We start from the raw sequence: 13,464 nt of genomic DNA on the forward strand, positions 1-13,464 counted from the left end.
AAAGAATATATACTACCTTTATCTCTGTTTCTAAGAAATCTGAGAAAACCCTTTGTAGGCCATCTGCACCATTTGTAACAGGGAGTTTGCTATTAAGTAATAGAGCTTCCTTCACTGCATGTATTCTGTCAACGGTTCACTTTAAAAGAGCAGATACTGGAGGTTTTCTTGATGCTGTTTGGTAGCTCAAACCCTTGCACTGATAGCTGAAAAATTACAAGCTACTGCTGCAATGGGAGATCTTGTGGGACATCAAAAGTTGATCAATAGTGGTACATCAGTGCAACCTTCACTGAATTTTTAGCTAAGCTCTGATAACATCAGATGATGACACGAACAAAAGCAAACCATCTTATTTAATTAACAAACTTGGATCAGGAGCATACGCCATCACTGACGCTACACATAACCTCCTTACTTTAAAAGGAGAATCTAGAACTGTATTTACCTTTCCATGCGTTATTCTCCATTGAATTGGGATCAAAAGCAGGATGAATTCTAAACCATGTTACTTCTCTCTATGGGTGGCATATTTTAAGTAAAACCCAGCCACTGACAGTGTAATCGAAGAGAGTGCGATGACGTCAGGGTGCCAATGTCTTCGGAGCCTGAGGGTACATGCACAGCCACACTGTTTCTGGGATCTGTAGGTAGGGCAAGGAAAGCAGTGGTCTACTGCCCAAGCAATACCCAGCATGTTTTCCTGCTATTTCATTACATTATTTCATCAAAATCTGCCAACAGCTTTTTGATGAACAAGAGGCCGTGCAAGCTCACAAACACAGGGGAAGATGACATTTTTTAGCTAATGAAAACAACAAATGGCTACAACCTTACTATGATTAGCCTTGTGTTAAGGTTTTGTAAGGCAAGGAAGAAAAAGACAGTTTACGGTTAGATTTTAATTTCCTGCCTTTTTTCCCTTTCTTTTCTTTAGGGAAAAAAAGAAAAAAAAAAGACTGACTGACTGTATCACTGACTCTGGATGGCGAAGCTGGTAAGATGAACTTCTTCAGGACATGTGTTTGGTCCGGCCTGTCCTCACATGATCAATCAGTGACAGTCATTTATGCAGAGGCCACTGATTGCCTTAAAAGCCAATACCTACAAAAGCTCCCTCTGGCTAAAATTAGAAATGAAATAAACTCTACCATTCTGAAATGGCCGGAAGAAAAAATTATTGAAATGAGAAAGAAGCTCATTTTCCTTTAAAAGACAACGGTCATCCCAGCACATCTTTCTTTCATCCAGTTACTGTTCTTCCCAAGCATTATACTAAAGATGTGAAAAGGACTCCCAAGAAGAATGCTAACACAAAATGGGCACATTTATTCTACTGAAAAAATGCGGGCTCTTCCCATCAACGTAGGAAGGCATCAGTAATAGCTGTGCTGAAATTAATGGAACAGCATCAGGAGAATGTCACAGGGAATACAGACTGAAGCCCAAAAGGCACAATGCAACCCCCATTATTAAATCTAAAGCTAACGGCTTTATACTGAAGCTGCCTCATTTAAGAAGTTACCTAGAATGTACATTACTAGGACAATGTTACTTCAGAGAGTGGCAAGACACACCTGTAAGGAAAAGAGACCTGTCCTCTCAGAGCTGTCATCACTGTCTGCTGGGGGATGATGGCAGCAAGGTGACAGTTTGTTACTAGCCATGGAACCCCCCCCCTAACAACAGAATTAGTTTGTTTTCATTAACAACGCAAGAACAACCTAATGAAACTGCAGTGATGGGAATGAATGAAGTCTAAATGTGACTATCTTTATTAATTAAGAATGAAGACCCCCTTCACTTTTTTTTCCTACCTGGGAAGAAACTGAACTAGCAGCGGTGACAGTCAGCAAAGCCCACAGAGAAGTCCCTGACAGAGGATAATGCCAAGGGGTCATTTTTAAGGAGTTACCCCTTTCCAGCTGTAAACACATATTAAGACAGATAGAAATAACACTTTCTAAAAGGCAGGTGAAAAAACACAGCTTTTTTTTTTTTTTTTCCTTTTTTAAAATTCTGTAGCAAAGACGGCACCTTTCGCCCATCCAGCATTTAAACCCGAGCAAGCGCTGCCGGCGGAGCAGACGCCGCTCCGCCCGCCCGTTCACCCCCCAGCTCCGGGCGGGCGGCAGCGCTTTGTGCGCTCCCACCGGCTCCCGCGGGCTTTGTCAGCAGCCGCCGGGGGCCCGCTCGGCGGCCCCGTTCTCCCGCCAACCCGCTGCAGCGCCGGTACCGCGGCCGCCCGCCGGCGGCACAAGCAGGGCCGCCCGCCCGTGCTTCACCCCTCCCGGCGAGGGGCACGCGGGAGAGCCCCGGGCCCTGCCCGCCCGCCACCGGCCGCCTCCTCGCCGCCGCCTCGCCGCCGCCACTGAGGCGTTTCGTCCCGCCCGGCGCCGCGGGCCGCGCTCCCGGGCAGCGCTGCCCCCTGCGCACCGCGCTCCCCTCACGGAGCCTCACGGGGCGGCGGGCGGGTAACGCTCCCCAGCTCGCGCCGCCGCCGCGGCCCTCCGGGAGGGGGGTGTGGAGGAGCCGCTCGCACAGCACCCCGGCACCGGCGGCCGGAAGGCGATGAGGCCGCTGCTTACCCGCCCGGTGAGCTCCGTGGCGCAGCCGGCCCAGGAGCGGCCTCCCGGGGCTTCAGCCGTGAGGGAACGACGCCGAACTACAGCTCCCGGCGGGCGCCGCTGCGGGAGCGGGTCGAGCGCGGTGGCGGGCCCGCGCGGGGCTCGCTGGGGGCTGTAGGCCGGCGCGAGGGCGGGGGCCAGCCGCCGCCTGAGGAGGCGGGAGGAAGGGGCGCGGCGGGAGGCGCCAGGCCCGGCTGAGGCGCCTGAGACGGGCCGGGTTGAGGCGGGCCCCCGGGAAGGCGGGCGCAGCGCGGGAGGCCGCAGGCTTTGCGCGGGAAGCCCAGCCCCGCCGTCAGGCCCCACCAGCCCGGCCATACAGGCCCGCGCGGGCTCTCCAGCTGTCGCTTCAAGGTGTTTTCCTTTTTTTATTGGCGTTTGGTTTGTGTGGGGTTTCGGGTATTAGTTTGGTTTTGGTTTTTTGTTCTGTTTTTGTGTGTGGCTTTTTTTTTTTTTTAAACGGTCTGTTCTTTGACTCCACTACAGCAAAATGGTTCCAGAATCTCCAAGTTCTCTGGGGGCCAGTAGCACTTACATCTCCAGCCTGAACACATAACCTGTTTGTTCACATACCAACCATCTTTTCCAATTCAACTTGCTGCTTTATTTGTTTTCTAAAAGTATGTAAGAGTAACTACATATCCTCTCTTCTAGACTAGATGTGCTGAGGGTTTTGTGGTTTGTTTTAGTCTTTTGTAAAGTAGGTTCTTCATTCATCTCTCTTAAGCTGCTTAAAAGTAATAATTGGCTCTATCAGGAGCCAAGGGTTTAAAAAGAAAAAAAGTGCAGGATTTGGAAAGGATGTGACTTGAATTTCTTGACTGCAACTGGCACTGCTGCCTAACATCCTAGGGCAGTGTGAGGGAAAGGCGACGTGCCTGCGTTCCCTGGGCACTCAACAGCACAGGTTTGGGTTGATGCAGGTTGGGTGTTGGTTGGGTTTTTTTTTCATTTTGTGATTTTACTGCCTTCTGCTGGTCAAAGATGATCAGACTAATTTTATTTTTTTTATAATCACCACACAATTATAGCACGTGATTTAAAATTAAGCTTCAGTACAAATGCATGGATGTTTCAGGTATTTCATGTTGGGTTTTGTTGCATAATCTCACAGATAGAACGTATTTCACATAGTAGATGTGATAAGTAAAGAGGTATTAATGTTCAAAGCAGACAATGTCTTGTTTTAAAGGTCTAGGTATTGGTTTGAGGTGGGGAAGTAGCAGATCACCTTTGTAATCCTTCCCCTGCCTTTCAGCTCACTGCTTGCCCTTACTAACAGCACTTCATTTCTGTGTTCCGGTAAATTAGTGATCACAATTCTCATGTCTTTTAGGAATCCTTCAGACCCTAGCAGCAAGCATCTCTGTATAGTGGCATGATAGTAATAACACTACCATGATAAAAAATCTGGAAGAACAGTCACATGTGGTTACTGTTCCTTTTCAAAACTAGAAAGGAGAGGTAATACACAGAAAGTGGCACGCACACCATATATGTCTTTATATTTGAAGCAAAGATAAAGATTTAAAAATAAAAACCACGTTGCTGTTTGTACTAAACTCATGAAGGACTGTGGCCCCACAGTGGTGGGTATTCTGTCAGTACAGAAGGAAACAGGCCTCCTACCTTCAGAATTTTATGACCTGTTTGAGGAATAATAGTTCTTTAAAGTTTCATCTTTGCTTTTATTCTCAAAGACAAAGATGAATGTGCTTGTCTGTTTGTGTATGTTCTTGAATATTGAGAGCTGAGTAGCTAACGTGGCTTGGATTTGGCTAAATGCTGAACAAAAAATTATTTAGGTGATCAGATGAAATGGCTATTCCCTTGCCTGAAATTAGTTGCCTGCACCTTCCTGCTCTGAAATTTAATAACCATGCCCTGATTTCATAGGCCACACAATATGCCATCTGGATATACATTGTAAATCCCTCAGGCAATCAGGTTATGAGAATGAAGATATTTATTTTCTGCTTTTTGCACTAGTCAGATCATACAAAAAAAGCTTTGATTGCAAAATAATTACTCAGGCAACCATAAATAACTGTCTGCAAGGAGAGGATTTTCTTCACATTCATTAATTACTATTTCTGTAGGAAAGATTTGCCGAGGGAGTGGGAGAAAATATTGCATTCAACAAACTTCTAACAAATGTCACAGAGTTTACACTTAAAACATTTTAAAGGCATAAAGGCCATGCAAACCATCTTTGAGCTCCATTTCTACTAAGTTAATATACTACTAATAAGGAAATATTTTAAATCTGTGTTTGTGGAAAATATAATTTGTCTTTGCTTTTTTCAATAGGTAAACCAAGCGGGTAACGCCAAGCAGCAATGCCAAGAAGACAAAACCCTAGAGAAGATACTTTTTGCATTATGGTTCTTAGAGATGCCATGGCTGCACAACATTCACCCACCAAATACTGCAGAATGGTAAGATAACACCAAATTGCTGGGCAGTCAGGGGAATGAAGTTTGTAATCCCGTATCTGCCACTAGCCTACCAGATCACCTGTGGGAAGTCGTCTAAGCATTCATCAATAATCTGCAATATATTTGGAAAAGACCGTTAAACATTTGGCCAACAGTATGTGCTTTCCAAAACACCCATTTGCCTGTCTAAACAGAGCAGACCTTGGGTCAAGGAGCTATAAAGAAGAGAATTTTTCCTCATTTATTTTTAGTTTCATTTCCGAGGGAAGTAAGCCATCTGTGATCTATTTCCCTCTGGAAAGTTTTGAAACTGCTCTGCAATTTAATCAAGTTTGCAGAGCTTCAGAGATAGTAAATACCTCCAGTTTCTGTGGAAATAGCTGCTCAGGTAGAAAGACACTGTGGAATAGGATAAAGGGAAAACACTGGAATCCAGGCTGTGTTAGTTCTGCTGCTTACAGAACTACTTGTTAAAATAAATGACAATAAGGTTGCTCCCACCCATTTAAGAACAGAAAACCTCAGACGTGCTTGTGGAAGGGTTGCCTGCGCTTAGCAACACTACTGGAAATAGAATGGTTAGATAAATGATATGGAGCTTTATAAGGATGAGAAGCATTATTGATTAAAAACTAAAAGCTATGAGAAATCTTTTGTCTCTGAAGCAAGCCTGTTGCTCCAGAACGTCATGGGTTTCGCAAAGAATTTGGGATCTTCAAGGTTAATAGTCAATGCATGCACACCATAAAGCAGCAAAGCAGCATGTACGCTTGAGGGATCCATTCAGGGCATAAAGGATTCTCCCAAGCTGCTTCTAGAAGTTTTCCCACCTGCATGCCCAGACTCTGACTATGCTGTCTGCTAAGGGTGGCCCCGAGGTCCTTTCCTGGACTAGACTCACATGTCTACCGAAGTGTGGATCTGCTCACATGCCTGGTTATGTCAGTCTGCCTGTGCAACCACTGTGGCAGCAGTTTGTGCGCCATCCTTTCAAGCAGTAACGCAGGATGAAAGGGACCGAGTGAGTCTACCCCTTCACTAGGTTGCTGATGAGGTGTTTGTTTCCACTGGTTTAGCCAGCATGCTTCTACTCATACCGCTCACTACATCCAAACCCAGATTTTCTTACTTTATCCTAGGATTAGGCTAAGCAAGAGGAGGCTCCAGTAGGATACCTGTAAGAATCTGTGCCAAGGCTACCCTTAATTTAAGATCTTAGTTAAATACCTGGAAAGAGTAAATAAAGACCATATTAGTGGCATTTACAGAGTATTAAACTGGGAGAGATTGTAAGCTATATTCAGAGTAGAAACATAAACTACCTGAAAATTATAAACATGAGCAGAAATTAATGGAAGCTTGGTTGGGAAGACTATGAGTCCTTATCTGAGGAACTTTTAAGTTCATGAACCCATCTATTAAAATGAAGAAATCTGAAAGTAATAATGCCAGGAGAGAAAGGATAAAGGCAAAAATGATGCAGACATCAAGTACTGCCATACAAAGAAGGCGCAGAAAGGCTAATGCAGCTGAGGATTCTAATTTCCATTTCTTCTTCAAAAGGAACTCTTCCTCCTGTAGAAGTATGAGTCTGGCCACCATTCCTGCTGCAATGTCTGCTGGGCTACCCAGCTGCTGCACCTAAATTCTGGAGGTATGTCCAAGAGAAAGGGAGGAACCAGACACCACTGCTGCTTCCCCCATCTTCAAATAACACCAGTGCCTGGAACTGTTGTGCTTCTCCCAGGGAGCAGAAGCATGATCCTCCTGTGGGTCAGGTTCACAGGCTGGGAGATTCCGCTCTAGGCAGAATGTTTTACACACAGCTGTTTTGCTTTGTGCAATAGTTGATACGATTTGATTTGGTGTCCAGAACTACAAAGTATCTCCCTTCCTTGCCATGGGGTTCCCTCGTGGTCTTCTGATGTCTGGGATGAATACCACCATTCCCTATAAAACTGGTCTTTAAAATGCTGTACTCAGGGCACCTTGGATTTGCTTCAAGCTCTGCTGTCATTAGCTTCTGCTATGCCTGGCTTGAGTCATCTATAAAAGAATTAACATGGATGTGAGGGATGTAGTGAAGGCTGCAGGCACCTGGAGAGTCCTTACTCCTTCTTTACTCTCCTAGTTTCTCATCTGCCTGTCAGAATCTGGGCACTGGGCAAATGAGGCTGCTCTTTCTTGCTCTGAGAACACCAGCATCTTCACTCTTGCCAGACATGTCTTGAGAAGATAATGATGCTTTACAGTTTATATTATATGTGCAGTTCCTTGTCTGTAAAGCAAAATATTTGCAAAGAGAGACATAAGATTTGGCCCTTAATTAATTTAATTCGTTTCACTTAGTTGCCAGTAGATGGCTCTCTGAATTTGCAATCCCTTATTTACTACATTGTTTACTGAATTATGTTGGACGCGTTTTCAGTGGAAAATGTTTTCAGAGTGTTTGCTTTGAGGAAGTTTGCGTAAGAAGAACAAGGAAGCAATGGACTGAGTAAATAGACTGCTAGCAAACAAGGCACAGGATCAGTTCGCTTTTTGCGAAATGTTTCATGGCTACAATCCAAAAGATTTTTCTTCTGCAGGACTTAATCTTATAATTATTAGGCTCAAAGAGTTATGTCTGTGTTTGCATGACGTGTTTACCAAATTTGATTATAGCCAAGTAAAATTCACTCTCAATACAAAAAGCATTTTGGTTATGTGTTTTAAAGGATGTATGTGGTTTATGGACCCAGTACCCTGGTGAATTGATTGAAATGCTTCTTCATTCACACCCCTTCAGTGTGAGACATGTTGTTTCACGGATACATGTGTGTTGATGGAGCACTGGATCTAGGCCATGAACTTCAGATAGGTGCTTAGCCCAAATGCAGCTCGCAAATGTAGGCTGAACTGTTCATGCATCACCTTTTTGTTACATGTTATCAGAGAAGAACAAAATGTGACTTTCAACATGGCAGTCCATGTTGTGATAAATTGCTGGGCTTCCTCCCAGCCCCCAAATCAGCAAGGTTACTAGAAGGGAAATGGAACAGCTACAGTGGAGACCCATCCTCTTTCACAGCATCCCTCAACTCCCAATTTACTATATGCTCAGTCTTTGTCTTGGTGGAGTACTACCACATCCAGGACAGGTGAGGATCACCCCCCAGCTTCTCAGAGACCACCTACCTGGAGCAGCAGGTACTTATTGCTGACAGCTGCATAAATGGGCTAACTCCTTTTTGGAGGCAGTGATCTCTTTCAAAGACTGATGCATTCTACTGTATAGAACAAGCTAGGTTCCTTCTTTGCTTTCTAAAACATGATGAAGAATTGCAACATATTAAGGCAGAGTAACTTCAGAATGCTCATAATGTTGATAAAGTTCTCAGGTTTAAATTGGTTACTAGAAATATGTAGCCTCTAGCCAAACATTAATTTAAATTAAGCTGAGCTGGATGGAGGTATTAATTGCAGTATACACAGTCCCTCCACTGAAGGTCGTCTTGATTTGTCTTCACCCTCATGCTGAGATGCCAGTCACCCCTGAGGACAATACACAGGCACAAACAACTTTATGAAAAATAAGCAGCCTAACACTCCAAATACATAATCAATCGCATACAGTTTCACCCTAATGTAAAAGAAAATAGTTCTGTTTCCTACTGCAGGTAAAATTTGCCACACCACAGTTGTTTTTGAATTGGAGGAAGCTGCTAGTTCTTAAAGAGATGCCTGGAGAAATTTTTTTTGCACACTGAAATTCCAGGTAACAGGTCTGTGTCCAATTGGTCACATTCTCCTCTTTGCAAAGCATGAGTTTCTTTCTTCAGATGAAACATTTCCTTCAACTAATTTGCTTTTAAGATGAGAAAATGAGACAGAAAAGTTACGTGACTCACAGTGCCTGTCTGTGGCAGCACTCACCTTAGTACTGGGAATAACAGTGTTGCCACGACATCGATCGTGCTGACTTGCCAGTGATATGGAGGCAGGATTTGTTGATACCATGAATTTTAGTGTTTGGCATTATTGGATTTATGACAGTAAAAGACTGCATTTCCTGCCCCCCCCCCCCCCCCCCCAATTTCCCTTTTTCCTTGACTTCTTTTGATTAATGCTCCACGCACTACAGAATTTAGAGTCAATCTATAGAAGCTCTTGGTTCTCTTTACAAGGTCATGTGTACATTTCCACCAACCTCAGTGGTCTCTAACTATTCAAAGTCATTGACACCAACTTTGTAGACTTGTGTCAGGCTGTTACTGTATAAAAAGTAATGAGGAATCTTTGTTATTTTTCTGAAATGCACTTGTTGATGTTGCCTCTTAAATGAATTGAGGGATTTTGTTCATATTTATACCAATTCTATGGAGAAAGCCTATTTATCTGCAAAGCAATACCCTTCCCTTGAGAGCACATAATACATACCGTATTTGGTAGAGATCTATTGTATATCCATTTTGTATCTTTGAATTGAAAATTAGTTTTTTCATCTTTGTACATAGATGTTCCACATTTGATAGGGTGGAGTTAGGTTTTTTAAATCTCTGTTGATACTTCTGTACATTGTATGCTTTGACAAGATGAGTGACAAACTGTTCATAAAGAGGTGGGCTTCTGTCCCCTGCTGCATTTTAGCTTTGCAGCCTACTGCAGTGATGATCTGCAATTAGTGCAGGGGCCCTTCACTGTCAAGGAGAGACTGTCGCATCAAAGCTCTATTGCTCCCAGTTTTTGTCCTGCTCTTCCAGTGAGGCTGTGGCCTCTCTGGCAAGGGTGGCAGAGCAGGAGGTGTATCCTCACCTCAGCTAGCAGTTTCAAACTCTGGTATCCACACAGAGACTTTCCTTCCCCGCGGTTTCAGATGTCAGAGCACATCTGTCAGGCGCGGCTGAGGTGTAGGCATGTCTCATCTGACTGCTCTTCTGCCAGTTGCCTCCAGCACAGAGGTGGGTGGGCAGCTGGAATCAAGTCTGCCAGAGTTCATCTGGCCAAGCTCTAAGCGGCAGAAAAAGTCAATGAAGAGCAGGTCACTGACAGATGAGCAAAGGTGACATCGTAACTCAGCAACTTGTTGCTTAAGTCCTCATGCTACAGACTTTGGAGAGCTCGGACACCTTTGTGGAGGGGACAGGCGGTATGGGTGGTGAGTAGCTGCTTCAGGCTAAGCCACTCCTGCTCATCAGGCAGAGACATAAAGTCACCCGTGTCATTACTTGCATTTTGAAGTGTACCCTCAGTCTTTAAACGGCCCACGCTAACAAATCAATTGTAGAAAAAAAAGCTGTATGTAGATTTTGGTGATGATACTGAGCTGACTTTACATGTCCCACAACTTAACCAAGTTCTTCTGTCTGTGGTAGTAACTGACACGAGGGAAAAATGAAACCTAAAATCCAAGAGGTCTTGTGATTGACCTTGGATACTCTGTGCTCTGTATGTCAGGGCTTCTGGGGCTGGACTGCTCTTTGCACCTCCTGGCAGCAGTAAGGTAATTTCCCTTTCCAGAAATGCAGGATTCCCACTTTCAGTTTGAAAGAGTTAGGTGGTGATGTTTTCCCTTCAGGCAGGACTAAATTAGCCCTCCTGCATCTCAGACTGATGCCATTTTGGAAAGGAACTTCCATATGGGGTGCAGGATGGGAAAGATGAAACATTTCTGGTGGTCCTTCATGCTTGGATCTGTTCTTGCAAGCGTGCACACTCTGTGTGAGAATTTATTCATAGAGTCACAGCATGGTTTGGGTTGGCAGCGACCTTTTACAGACCACCCAGTCCCACCCCCTGCCATGGGCAGGGACCCCTCCCACCAGCCCAGGCTGCTCCCAGCCCTGTCCAGCCTGGCCTTGAGCCCTGCCAGGGATGGGGCACCCACAGCTTGTGCAGATATGAGAAGGTAAATGGCTCATTGGCTTACCCCGTCCCCGCTGTGAGGTGGGCTTATCTTGTGTGCAATTCTACGGGCAGGCAGAGTGTTCCAGAGGAAAAGTCTGTGTCTTGGCAGACATCTGTGGGATAGTTGCTCCCCTCCCCCTTGGAGAAGAGCAGCCCTTTCTCCGTGGTGTACAATAGGTCTTTGCTTTGCAGCATCTCCATCTGTGTGCACGTGTGTGCGTGCATCTGTGTAACGGATGACAGCACATTTCTGTAGCGGGCCACAATCTTACCCACATGGGATTCACTTTATATGTGCACAGAGTCTGATTAACTCCAGTGGGATTACTCACACATGTATATATTTGCAGATTTTGGGGTCTGACATTCCCTGTGTAAACAGATACAAACAGAAAAGCAGAATAATTGTGTGCAGCTGGAAATCAGTGGCTTCTGCTAGTGGAAAAATTGGTATACTGATCTTGCAGTCGCAGTGTGCTGGAAACATTAGCACAATGCAAACAGATGGAATGGAATGAATTAACACTCGCTACTTTTGGACACTTCCTGGATTACTATTAATAGTTCTCTGGTTTAGATTAATGCACAGCATGTGTCGTGTAGCGTTGACTTTGAATTATCTGCCAGAATGTGTCCTAGGGTCAATCTTTTTTTAAAGTCCCAAAATAGTGTTGTTTTTTTTTTTTTTACCTCCCCACCCTCCACCTCCTCATCCCATTAGGATGACCTCAAATACAACACGTTTACGGGGAGACTGGTAGTAATGGCCCGTTCGGATGGAAAGGTGGCTGTGACGCTGTTCCAGTTGTCTTCTAACTCCCCGGCAGGGGTGGCTTTTAGCTTTTCTGAAGGGACAGTTGGTGCCTTACGCAGGGTATGGCACGGACGGCCACCGGAGCCGGGGTGCGGGCAGCCGAGGGCCCGGGGCAGCCCGGGGCCGTGCAGCCGCTGCCCGAGGCCGGCCGGCGGGGTCACTCCCCCGCCGCCGAGAGCCGGCTTGGCCCCGCGGGGGGCCGCTGGCGGGGTGAAGCGCCGTCCGCCTCGCCACGCGTGGGGACCCCCACCCACTCGGTTTTCTTGGGGGGATGAAGCGGCAGCGAGGGCGAGCGCGGAGCAACCCGTCCGAGCGCGGCGGGGCGGAGACCGCCTCGCTGCCGGCCGCTGGTGCGGGGCCCAACCGGGCCGGCCCCGAGGGCCGAGGGCCCGGCACCGGGGCTGGGCAGGGGAGCGGGGACGGTCACTCCGCCCCGCCGTATGTCTGCGAGGAGCGGCCCCTGACCGGGAAGGGGGAGGAGGCGGGCGGGCGCGGCGAGCGCCGAGGGTGGGAGCTGGGCCGGCTGCGCCGCGCGGGTGCGCGCCTCCGCGGAGCATTACGGCGCCCATTCCCGGCTCCCCGGCTCCGCCAGCGCTGAGGAGCGGCCGCGCGGAGCCCCGCAGCGCGGCCATGGCCGAGCGCCGCGCCTTCGCCCAGAAGATCAGCAGGTAGCGCGGCCGTGGGGCGGGGGGCGCGCTCGGCCCCGGCCCGGGGAGGGGGCGGGCTGCCGGGCCCGGCCGGCGGGGAGGCGAGCGGGGAACCCGCCGCCGCGCCCCTGAGGGGGGAGCGGGCCCAGCGCGGCCCGCGGGCGCCCGCCGGCCTTCGGGCTGCTGACAGGGCGCGGGCCGGGGCGTCGTGCTGGGCCTGCCGTGAGCAGCCCCCGGCCGGGCTGCCGGGCAGGGTCCGCCCGGGCAGGGTCCGCCCAGGCCGGCTCCGCGGGGCTGCGGTTCCCCCCGTCTACAACAAAGGGGTGGGGGATGCGGCCGGCTGTGTGCGCGGTGCCGGCCGTGCGCGGTGCCGCTTCCCTGGGGAAGCGGAGCCGGCGCGGGCGGGAGGCAGGGAAGGAGGAAAAGCGCTGTTTGATTCAGCTGCCTGCGAACAAAGGCCGGCCGGGCGCATTGTGCAGCCCCCTCTCGCCGCACAATGGGCGGCCCAGCGCTCCCGGCAGCGCGGCCAGGGTTTTCCTGCCGGTGCGGGGGTGCGGAGCCTGCCCCCGGCCCTGCCCCGCACCGGCTGCTCGCGGCGGGCCCGGCCGCTGTGCGCCGAGCTCGCCCTCCCGGCTCTGCCCGCGGCGGGGGGCCCTGTCCCGGCGCGGCGCCGCCCGCCTGGGAGCACCAAGCCTGCCTGCTCGTCTCCTTGCTGCCTGCAAGATGGAGAGAATAGGTCCCTTCCTTTTGTGTGTGATAAGCAGCTGGTTACTGTTAGCACAGTTCCTTGGACATGCAGAACTACTTGAGACTCACAGTGTTAAACATCCTTGTATTTTACAGTTTTGTGTTGTTTTGTGGTGTGTTTTTTTTTAAAGAGGAACATTTATAGGAAATTACCTGCTAACACCAGGTTTCTGCAGATCTCTATTCCAAGTTAAACATGTGGTTCCAGGTGGGAACCACAGTTTTTCAGTTTGCAGGTCTGACTGAATAGCCTTTGGTGACCGCGATACCTCTCCTAGCTGTAACTAGCAGCAGAGTGGAAGTGGGAG

At 48.2% G+C, this 13,464-nt stretch overlaps 2 protein-coding genes across 13 annotated transcripts in view; one reads left to right on the plus strand and one right to left on the minus strand.

Annotated features, from left to right (window-relative positions):
- ATG4C (autophagy related 4C cysteine peptidase) overlaps positions 1-5,027 on the minus strand; it is a 29,150-nt gene extending 24,123 nt beyond the window's left edge. The window contains exons 1-2 of one of the 4 annotated variants that reach the window (XM_080406423.1): positions 2,589-5,027; positions 1,818-1,925 (exon numbers count right to left, since the gene is read on the minus strand). The gene's annotated coding sequence lies outside the window, so the exon portion shown is untranslated. Of the gene's footprint in view, positions 1-448; positions 645-1,817; positions 1,926-2,588 lie in introns of all 4 variants that reach the window. The other 3 variants (XM_080406422.1, XM_080406420.1, XM_080406421.1) reach the window with 3 other exon arrangements.
- A 4,570-nt stretch (positions 5,028-9,597) lies between these two features.
- Positions 9,598-13,464, plus strand: part of DOCK7 (dedicator of cytokinesis 7) — a 109,662-nt gene continuing 105,795 nt past the window's right edge. For 4 of the 9 annotated variants that reach the window (XM_080406319.1, XM_080406320.1, XM_080406323.1 and 1 more), the window contains exon 1: positions 9,599-12,430. In XM_080406319.1, the coding sequence (XP_080262445.1) occupies positions 11,712-12,430 (719 nt within the window). In that variant the 5' untranslated portion in view covers positions 9,599-11,711. Of the gene's footprint in view, positions 12,431-13,464 lie in introns of all 9 variants that reach the window. The other 5 variants (XM_080406321.1, XM_080406324.1, XM_080406325.1 and 2 more) reach the window with 2 other exon arrangements.

Source organism: Falco punctatus (genome assembly GCF_963210335.1).
Source record: "Falco punctatus genome assembly, chromosome: 11".
NCBI classification, from domain to species: domain Eukaryota; kingdom Metazoa; phylum Chordata; class Aves; order Falconiformes; family Falconidae; genus Falco; species Falco punctatus.